Genomic DNA, 10,594 nt, shown 5'->3' on the forward strand with positions numbered 1-10,594 from the left:
TCTGGGAAATTTGAGAGTCAGTGTATTGAGTGGTGTCTTTAGAGTGTGGTGTGCACGTAGTGGAAGTATATTAATCAATACTGATAATAAAGAAAGTTCAAGAGTGATTGTGTGAGAAAAAGGAAAGCGCGAATGTGAATGAGTGACAGGATTGTATGAAAGGTTTCAAAAAGGTTTTTAAATGTTGTTATTTGAAACAAAGCTTATGAACTTTTAAAAATAAATTTTGATTGTTTTAAAACTACCACAAAAATCCCACGTGACTGTTTGGCGTTTATCATCTTAACTTTACACATTCAGCACCCACTCTGACAATCATTCACCTAAGCAGATATAACTCACAGCGCATTATTATATATATTAAAATCCTTCTCCATTTTAAACCCCTTTCTCCACATCGTTTGGAGGAAGGTGGGCTTTATCCCTTGCCTCAGGCGTATCAAGCGGTGGTGCTTGGCTTGAGCAGGGAGTAGCCTCGGCCGGGTCTGGTGTTCAGAGCCTGTGTCACCCCATAAGAAGTGGTGGCAGACGTGAGGTCTGGTGTTCAGAGCCTGTGTCGTGGCACAGCGTTTGTCCTGTTTTTCCCCCAGCTCTCGCAAAAATCCCGAGGTGCGCGGCTGGCGTGCCTTCACCTTGCGAAGCTGTTGCTGTTCCTCCGAGTAGCGGGGCTCAGCAAACAGGCAACCAGCTGTGCGGAGCGAGCCCATGAGTATCCGGGGTGAGGGGAAAGCATTGTCCACATGTTGTGGGTGGGTTTCAGGGTCTTTCAGCACCATATGTATGTGTGTATGGCTCTTTTTTTAAAAAAAAAATCATCTTCGCACAAGATCGCAACTCTGCTCTTGCGCAAGAGTCAGGGGTTGTTAAAAAAAAAAATCTCCCCGGAACGGCTCTCCTTAAATTGTAGGCAAACTTCACGACCATCCCTCCCCTCTCTCAAAAGGTCTCTTGGTGTAGATGAGCCTTATGAGGCTGGTTTAGATGGATTTTAGGACAACCCTAGCAGTGATCTTATGTTCCTAAGACCTTTCTCCTTGTGTTGTCTTTGGAGGGGGGCAGGGTTAAGTTTGCTTTAGGACTTTTGAACTCAGTAGGATTTAAAATTGTTGCTGCCTACCTCAAGCCTTTGGGATATGGCAGGCTTACCCCTCCTGCCTGGTTCACACATGTATGCAGGCCCATCCAGTCCGATGGACTCCAACGTCAGAAGGTTACTTGCACGTGTGACTGGGGCACATCCTAGACATTGCCTCATAGGACTCACCCATAGGATTGCAATATATTCCCGACGTGAATATACCCGGTCACTACGTTCAACATCTAAGGTCCTCCTCCGGGTGCCTACTCCGAGAGAGGCTCGGAGTGCGGCAACAAGGGACAGGGCCTTTTCGGTGGTGGCCCCCAGACTATGGAACGATCTCCCTGACGAGGCTCGCCTGGCGCCAACGCTGCTATCTTTCTGGCAGCAGGTTAAGACTTTCCTCTTTGCCCAGGCGTATGGCGGCACATCTTAATCACCCACATGTTTAGTTTTTTAACGGTTTTTAATGCTTTATGTGTGTATGTTCTGTGTTTTAACATTTTAAATTTTGTACACTTGTTTTTATCTCAATTTTAGAATTTCTGCAAACTGCCCAGAGAGCTCTGGCTATGGGGGCGGTATATAAGTGCAATAAATAAATAAATAAATAAATAAATAAATAAATAAATAAAATAAAATAAAGACCCTCGTTCATTTTTCAAAACATGACGGGTGTGGAGGTGAGATCATCAGAGCAGGTGGCTTCTGGAAACAGACTGAACTGGTGGTCTCATCTTCCTTTAAGTGGCTTCACCTTTAGGGTGACCCTATGAAAAGGAGGACAGGGCTCCTGTATCTATAACAGTTGCATAGAAAAGGGAATTTCAGCAGGTGTCATTTGCATATATGGAGAACCTGGTGAAATTCCCTCTTCATCACAACAGTTCAAGCTGCAGGAGCTATACTAGAGTGACCAGATACAAATGAGGGCAGGCTCCTGCAGCTTGAACTGTTGTAATGAAGAGGGGATTTCACATGGTGCTGTATGCATACAAATGACACCTGCTGAAATTCCCTTTTCTGTGCAACTATTAAAGATGCAGGAGGACAGGGCTCCTGTATCTTTAACTGTTGTGATGAAGAGGAAATTTTCCCCAGATTCCCATACAAATGACACCTGCTGAAATTTCCTTTTCAATACAACTGTTAAAGATACAGGAGCCCTGTCCTCCTTTTCATAGGTTCACCCTATTCACCTTCCTTTCCATACTTCTTTAGCCAAGTCTAAAAAAGCAGCTGTCATTCATTCATTCGTGTAGCGATACCACGAAACTGTGTTTCCAGTTCTTCAGGATAGCTGTCCAACTGCAAAGAAAGCATCATGGGGAAATTTCCACCGCCTGCCCGTTTATGTACAGTGAATTGACCCTTCAGTATCAGAAGGAAGGATCACAAAAGTATTTTCCTCTCGAGGTCTTTTTCAAATTATCAGTTTTTTAACACAATAGATGGACACTCTGCACGTTGTCCATCCAGATGTCCTGTCTGCAGGATCTGTTGCAAAACAAGCCTTCAAACCTCACCTGACTGCAAGCAGCAGCCATCACAGAAATTCAATAAAATGGGCTAAAAGGTAGTTGAATCACGGTGCAAATTCCCAAAGCATTTCCAATGAGTTTCTTTTTCTGTAGGGCAGAGGTGTTGAACCTCTTTCAGCCCCAATTCAATTTCATAGGGTGACCACACGGAAAGGAGGACGGGGCTCCTGCATCTTTAATAGTTGCATAGAAAAGGGAATTTCAGCAGGTGTCATTTGTATGCATACAGCACCATGTGAAATCCCCTCTTCATTACAACAGTTCAAGCTGCAGGAGCCCTGCCCTCATTTGTATCTGGTCATGCTAGGCAGGGTTACTGCAGCTTGAACTGTTGTGATGAAGAGGGAATTTCACCAGGTGCTGCATGCATACAAATGACACCTGCTCAAATTCCCTTTTCTATGCAACTGTTAAAGATGCAGGAGCCCTGTCCTCCTTTCTATAGGGTCACCCTAAATTTCAGAGATGTTCTCAGGGCCCATTTTCCAGTAGTAGGTGGGTCCAAAGGCAAAAGGAATGTTTTCCTCTTAAAGATGGCTTAATTTCAGATAAATAAAATAAAAAAATGTCCCTCCCAAAATGCCAGTATATTTTAGCTTAAAGCATGGCCAATAAGTAGCTATGGAGCAGTATACAAATGTAAATAATAATAATAATAATGATGATGATGATGATGATGATGATGATGCAGAAGTGTGGCTCCTGCCTCTTATATACTTTTTGTGTTTAATTTTTGTGAACCTCCCAGAGAGCTTCGGCTATTGGGAGGTATAGAAATGTAATAAATAAATAAATAAATAAATAAATAAATAAATAAATAAATAAATACTGCTTTCATAGCGCTTTCATAGCGCAATAGCCTGCTTGGTGTAGATCTGTCCAGAGTAGCACCGGGCAGCCCCCTGGAAACAATGTAGGTTTCTGATATTTCCAACAGATCTAGTTTCTTTTTGTAAGAGTAGTATAAATACATTGCTTTCGATTTATTTACTTTAGTTTATTTTATTAATTACATTTATATACCGCCCCACAGCCGAAGCTCTCTGGGCGGCTTACAACAGTTAAAAATGGTAAACATTAAAAAGTATACAAAATTTAAAAATCATCAAAAACATAAAAACAACAGTATAAAAACAACAGGATCCATTTTAAAAAACGACAATTCTGGGGTCCATTTAAAACAAACTTAACGTTGTTAAATGCTGTTAAAATGCCTGGGAGAAGAGGAAAGTCTTGACCTGGCGCCGAAAAGATAACAATGTTGGCGCCAGGCGAGCCTCATCGGGGAGATCATTCCACAGTCAGGGGGCCACCACCGAGAAGGCCCTCTCCCTTGTTTACTTAGCTTATGGTGTTTGTGATCCGGCCTTCCGGTCTCCTCCATGCTGTGTTCGGCAGGGGACCACATTTTCTGTGTCAAGTCACGGATGCTTAACACGATGTCTTCTCTCCCCCCTCCTAGCTACCAGGGAGTCAGCCTTCGTTCACGCCATCGCCTCCGCCGGCGTGGCTTTTGCGGTGACCAGATCCTGCGCTGAAGGGTCGGCTACCATCTGCGGATGCGACACACGGCACAAAGGCCCTCCAGGAGAAGGCTGGAAATGGGGAGGCTGCAGCGAGGATGTGGAGTTTGGGAGCATGGTGTCCCGGGAGTTTGCTGATGCGCGAGAGAACAGGCCGGACGCGCGCTCAGCCATGAACAGACACAACAACGAAGCCGGAAGGACGGTAAGGGAAAACTGGTCGTGTTTTACTCCGTTCCCTCAGTGCATCTTCCATATTACCCTAACGGAAAGCTGCTTAGGGCAGTGCTTTGTAGGGTGACCCTATGGAAAGGAGGACAGGGCTCCTGGATCTTTTAACAGTTGCATAGAAAAGGGAATTTCATGCAGCACCTGGAAAAATCCTCTCTTCATCACAACCGTTAAAGCTGCAGGAGCCCTGCCCTCTTGACCAGATAATCATGAACATTTCTCTTCTTGAATTGTTTGCGATTAACAAATCATGGTTAGTTAGCACAGCTGGGTTCATGCACAACCACTCACATTTCAGCAACAACCCATGGTTCAACAACAACCCATACTCAACTTTGAATGCAAGCTGTTGTGTTGTGTGAACCCAGACACACACCTTTATTCAGGATGAGTAGTGCTGGCCCCAAGTGTATGAAGCCTTGGATTAATCTTTGCAGGTTGTTGAATTATTTGTCATTGAAGGTCCTTTGGCCTTTTGGGGGTCCAATTGTCTCTTGCAATGTGGTGTAATGGCTAAAGTATTAGACTGGGAGTCAGGAGATCTGGGTTCTAGTCCCCACTCAGCCATGGAAACCCACTGGGTGACTCTGGGCCAGTCACAGCCTCTCAGCCCAGCCTACCTCACAGGGTTGTTGTTGTGAGGATAAAATGGAGAGGAGGAAGATTATGTATGCCTCCTTGGGTTCCTTAAGGAGGAAAAAGGGCGGGATATAAATGTAATTAATTAATGTTACGGAAACTACACCTGGGCTGGCAGTGACAGCTGGTGTATTTCAGCTTACTCCTAAATGGTTCTGCCCTCACAGAGAAGGACAATCTTGGATATGCAGGAATATTGAAGATGGTGTCTTCCTCACAGAGATGAACATTCTAGGGGAAAACAGGAATGCTCACACTTTCCTTGTACTCCACTGCTTTTTAAAGTTTTTTGTCAGAAATATCTATGCCAGCAGAAGCTCCCCATGGTAGCAACTGCAGCAGGAACAACAGTGACAGATAACAGACCGTTCACATTGCTCTCTAGAGAGGCCTAGGTTTGCCGTCTAGTACATCCCTGCACTTCACTTAGTATTATGGGATTTTTATGGAGCTTGGGAGTAAATATTGAAGCAAATATTGAGCAGGGGAGTGGGCTCAGTTTTCCACCATCTATTTAATCTATTTATTTATTTATTTATTTATTTATTACATTTCTATACCGCCTAATAGCCAGAGCTCTCTGGGCGGTTCACAAAAATTAAAAACATTCAAAGTATAAAACAACAGTATAAAACCATAATATAAAACACAATATAAAAGCTCAACCAGATAAAACCAGATAAGAACCTTCAGATTTCACCTTAGATTTCACTCTGTACAGGATTGTTGTGAACTGGCCAGACACCTTCAGCTACTGGGTGATATAGAAATGGAATGAATGAATGAATGAATGAATGAATGAATATAATTTGTGGACAACTCTAAGAATGTCAGCATCGCTTAACTGCTATGGTAAGGAAAGATTTCTGGAGCCTACGGAACAAATAGGTATCAACTGTACCAGTGGATGCTGGTGGCTCCGATAACAGAGGGGTGATAAATCTACTCTGGGTTTCAGTCAGTAAAGGCTTCACACATTCATAGAATCATAGAAATGGTTGAATGGTTGGTTTGGCCTGTCTTAAACCAGATTCATCGGTCCTTTCTACACCTAAGGGTTCATAGAATCATAGAATAGCAGAGTTGGAAGGGTCCTACAAGGCCATCAAGTCCAACCCCCTGCTCAATGCAGGAATCCACCCTAAAGCATCCCTGACAGATGGTTGTCCAGCTGCCTCTTGAAGGCCTCTAGGGTGGGAGAGCTCACCACCTCCCTAGGTAACTGATTCCATTGTCGTACTGCTCTAACAGTCAGGAAGTTTTCCCTGATGTCCAGCCAGAATCTGACTTCCTGTAACTTGAGCCCGTTATTCCATGTCGTGCACTCTGGGATAGCTTCTTTAGCGTTCTGACTAGTTCTGAATGAAACCCCGAGTGGATTCATTCAACTGACATTGGAGCCACCAACCTCCAGCAAACTGTACAGTTATTGTGCTGTAAACTGGTACTCTGTGGCCATCCTAAGATGCTGAGCTATTTTGGAACTGTCCGCCCTTGGAAGTTTTAAAATGCCAGATTGACTGTTTCTCCTCACAGAGCAAGCTCATGCCATCTTTCCTTTTCCCGCCTCCCTTACCCTTTTCCTTCCATTCCTTTCTCTTTTTTTATTTTCCAGTCCATTATCGACCACATGCACCTCAAATGCAAGTGTCATGGGTTGTCCGGCAGCTGCGAGGTGAAGACCTGTTGGTGGTCCCAGCCTGACTTCCGGGTCATCGGCGACTACCTCAAAGACAAATACGACAGCGCTTCCGAAATGGTGGTGGAGAAGCACAGGGAGTCCCGTGGCTGGGTAGAGACGCTGCGGCCCAAATATAACTTCTTCAAAGCCCCGACCGAGAGGGACCTGGTCTACTATGAAAACTCGCCCAACTTCTGCGAGCCGAATCCCGAAACCGGCTCCTTCGGCACCCGCGACAGAATCTGCAACGTCACCTCACACGGGATCGATGGTTGCGACCTCTTGTGCTGTGGGCGCGGGCACAACACGCGGACTGAGAAGAGGAAGGAAAAGTGCCATTGCATCTTCCACTGGTGTTGCTACGTCAGCTGTCAAGAGTGCATACGGGTCTACGACGTCCACACGTGCAAGTAAAACAGAACGCCCTCACTCCTGAGAAACGAATCAACTTTTTCTGTGAGGAAAGTCGACTTCTTGAGATCGAACGGAAACAAAAACAAAAATAATAATAATATTCACACAAAGAGGCTAAAAAAAAAACAAAATTGGTCGGCTAGAATAGGCCTCATTTCTCCTTGATGAACACATCTGGAGTTCACGTCGCAACTCCTGGCAAGCCGAGAAATGAACAAACCAACGTATTCTGCCCGTCGTCTCTACTGGAGACTGTGGTTTCTTTCACTAGTCAACAACGTAGAGCGGGATAGTGGGTGGCTAGCTGGTTTCCAGAAAGTTCTGGAACCTCTGCTCTTTCCTCTCTCAACGTGTACAGCAGGACTCATGCTGTTAAGTGTCCTTTGAATGTTATGCGTCTTCCTGATATACGGCCTTTGTGCATTATGAGCATGGACAAAGCTTCTAGCGCAATGACTCTTAACGTCCCAGCCCAGCCCGTAGCAACTGTATCTCAACTGCTAAGTTTCTGTGTATAATATTAACAACAGGTGACGCATTGCTGTTTTTAAAGGCCCTTTGTTCGACTTCTCGCAGGAAGTGGGAGAACTTGCAAGTTACTCTTCGTTCTGCGGAATGGCCAGATTGGTGTTTTTTTCATTTGTTTGTTTTGTTTTAATCTTCTTCTCCTGAACTGGTTGATGTAGCGCCTTGTAACATATTCACAGGAAGTGGCTATCCAAACAATACTTCCGCCATGGGGGAAAGAGACAGGAAGTGAGGTTCATGGGTGGCACGCATGTTAGACAATGTGTGATATGGTGCCCATTGTGCCCACCATAGATACGTACCTGCACGTACATACTTATGTACACAGTGTGCAAAACCACCTCACGGCCTCGAGTGGGTTATGAAGGTAAGGCAATGGTCATTGGCTCACTTGTGTCAGGTGGGCTTCCTGCCACAAGCAGCTATGGGCTGTTTCGCTAGGTATAGGACGTTGGGGCTTAAATAGCCTTTAAGAACAGCAGCAACGGGGACAAAATGGCTGTCATGCCTTGCTACAATGGGTAGGTTGCTAAACAACCTTGTACCACGGTAATCGAGAGAATGGGGAATCGTACCCTTTCACCTGTACACCTGGGTCTTCAACCAAGTTCATATAATATGAGAAGTAAAATGTTGAAGAGATGTTCATTGTGTCCACTATCCCCAATGCTCAGGTGGGTTTGCCCATCAGTTTGACTGCTTTAAGCCGGAGCCTCTTAGATACTATGTGCAAATTGTCCCTTACTGAGATTCCATCCCAAAACTGCCATGCCCTCAGTCAGCTCCAGCAAGACCAAAATCTTTTGCAACTGTCTCCTTTTTTCATACAGGGCCCATGTTCGATAGAAATTCTTCAGATCTAGCCTAGGGAGATCTTAACCGTTCAACTTCCCAGGGCAGAGAGTGAGATCCCCCCTTTCCTTGGTTGCTGGTGACTCGATCATCTGGGTGGCCCAAGTTGCTGAAATTGCAGACGCTGCAGCTTTACTTTTTCAGATATTTTGATTTCTTCAATAGAGGGGTCCTGGTCCCAATTGGTAGGGTGACTATGTGAAAAGGAGGACAGGCCTCCTGTACCTTTAACAGTTGGATTGAAAAGGAAATTTCAGCAGATGTCATTTGTATATATGGGCAACCTGGGGAAATTTCCTCTTCATCACAACAGTTAAAGCTGCAGGTGCCCTGCCCTCTTTTAAATCTGGTCACTCTAGTGTAGCTCCTGCAGCTTTAACTGTGGTGATGAAGAGGGAATTTCCCCAGGTTCCCCATACATACAAAAGACACCTGCTGAAATTCTCTTTTCTATGCAACTGTTAAAGATACAGGAGCCCTGTCCTCCTTTTCATATGGTCACCCTACCAGTTGGTACCCAAGGGAACCAAAAGGGACTGATGCAGTCCTCAAAGCTGACTTCAGGAGCAGATGAATCTCTGGCGGGGGGGGGAGGTATCTGTGTTTCCCAGGGATCCCCCCAGCTCCTGGAGTTTGCTGCAACACTTAAGCAAGATCTCCAGAAGGCCTTCAAATATAAGATGAAGTGTTTCCAACAGTGATGCACTCGAGAGTAAATACAGATGATCATTGACCTTAGCCAAGTGGAGAAGTCCACAGAAGCCCACAACAAATGCTTACCACACATTCCTGGACTAATCATTTGTGGTGTACCAGAAGGAATGGGCCAAGGTGGGGGTTGGGGAAGGAACTAGGTCTCTTCCAATTTATGGACATTTTGCCTAGTCACCTGGAGCAAAACCTCATTCACCTCAGGTGAGCTCACCAAATGAGTGGCCAATTAAGCACCAACCTGATTTACATAATGGTAATGGCATGGGGAGATGGCTGTCTGCCAAGTGATGAGGAGAGTTTGGCCCGTCCCCTGCTGCTCTGGGTTTTTCATCAGGTGTGGGCTTGAGCTAGAATTCTCCTTCCCACTTGCCAGAATGATAGAGGCCTCCAAAGTGGATTCCAGGGGTCAGTTAACGCTTGGGAAACATGCGTCTGCATTCACCCTGTGTTTTCGTGGAATGTGTGAATGAACCATATCTGAAAAGCATCTTTTGGGGAAGAGGTGGCCACTCCAGGAGCGTCACCTCCACACCTTGACACACCTTTGTCAAGAGAAACAGTGCTAAATCCTGCCCCTGCATTTTCACAGCCAAGCATACAGACTAGCAAAGGGCTGTCCTCCCCAAACTGTCAGAGACGGGCATTAGTGAAGCAGCTATATATGTTTTGGACTCTTATTGCTTATCTAGGCTCTATCTTCCAGGGGTATTAAATATACTATGAGACTCACACCCCTCTCCCCTATTGTGGTTTTCTTACACTGAGATACTCAGAAATAATAAGGCACGAACACTTGGAGCTTGGAGCAGCCAACAAGCATGGGCCGTTTGATTTAGTACTGAGCTGAAAGTTGGCTCAAATATGGGGGACACTGAGACGTATGTGAAAGGGGGAGGTGGAAACCCTCTTGCAAATTTGTGGGGTGGGGGGCTCTTTGCTTATATCCATCTGGAGCATTCCTCTAGCAAGTGTTTGGGAGGGGGGAAACGGCAGACCCGTAAGGCCCTCCAGTATCAAGCATTTATTCTCCCATTCCTGAAAGATCGGCAGAAATGCTCCAACTTTCACCAGCCAGAGGTGGAGCAGCAAAATAGAGGTCATTTCAGCTCCACCATAGGTTGATTGTCTCTTGGAATGTCTCTAGGTTGATTGTCTCTGGCATACATCTAATTAGTGCCTTCTGTCCTACTAGTCAAATGAAAGATCCAGGGTGGGCCGGCCTGCAGTAAGTGTCTTCTGCAACACTGGCAACGCTCAAGGAAGGTTACCAAGGCTTGGCCAAGACATTTTGCAGCCTGAAGCAGAGAAGCAAATGGCATCCCCACCCACCCAGCCACGCGCCCGAAGTTCATAGTATCCAAACCCAGCCAAGTTATTTTGGTACATGAGGCAG

General features: G+C 45.4%; 1 protein-coding gene across 1 annotated transcript; it reads left to right on the plus strand.

Annotated features, from left to right (window-relative positions):
• Positions 1-1,746: 1,746 nt before the first annotated feature.
• LOC134413349 (protein Wnt-3a) lies at positions 1,747-7,736 on the plus strand. Its single transcript, XM_063147534.1, has 3 exons — positions 1,747-1,761; positions 4,018-4,347; positions 6,628-7,736. Exons 1-3 carry the CDS (start codon positions 1,747-1,749, stop codon positions 7,105-7,107), a joined length of 825 nt encoding a protein of 274 aa, XP_063003604.1. The 3' UTR covers positions 7,108-7,736.
• Positions 7,737-10,594: the final 2,858 nt, after the last annotated feature.

The sequence above is a fragment of the Elgaria multicarinata genome, chromosome 1, assembly GCF_023053635.1.
Source record: "Elgaria multicarinata webbii isolate HBS135686 ecotype San Diego chromosome 1, rElgMul1.1.pri, whole genome shotgun sequence".
Lineage (NCBI taxonomy): Eukaryota > Metazoa > Chordata > Lepidosauria > Squamata > Anguidae > Elgaria > Elgaria multicarinata.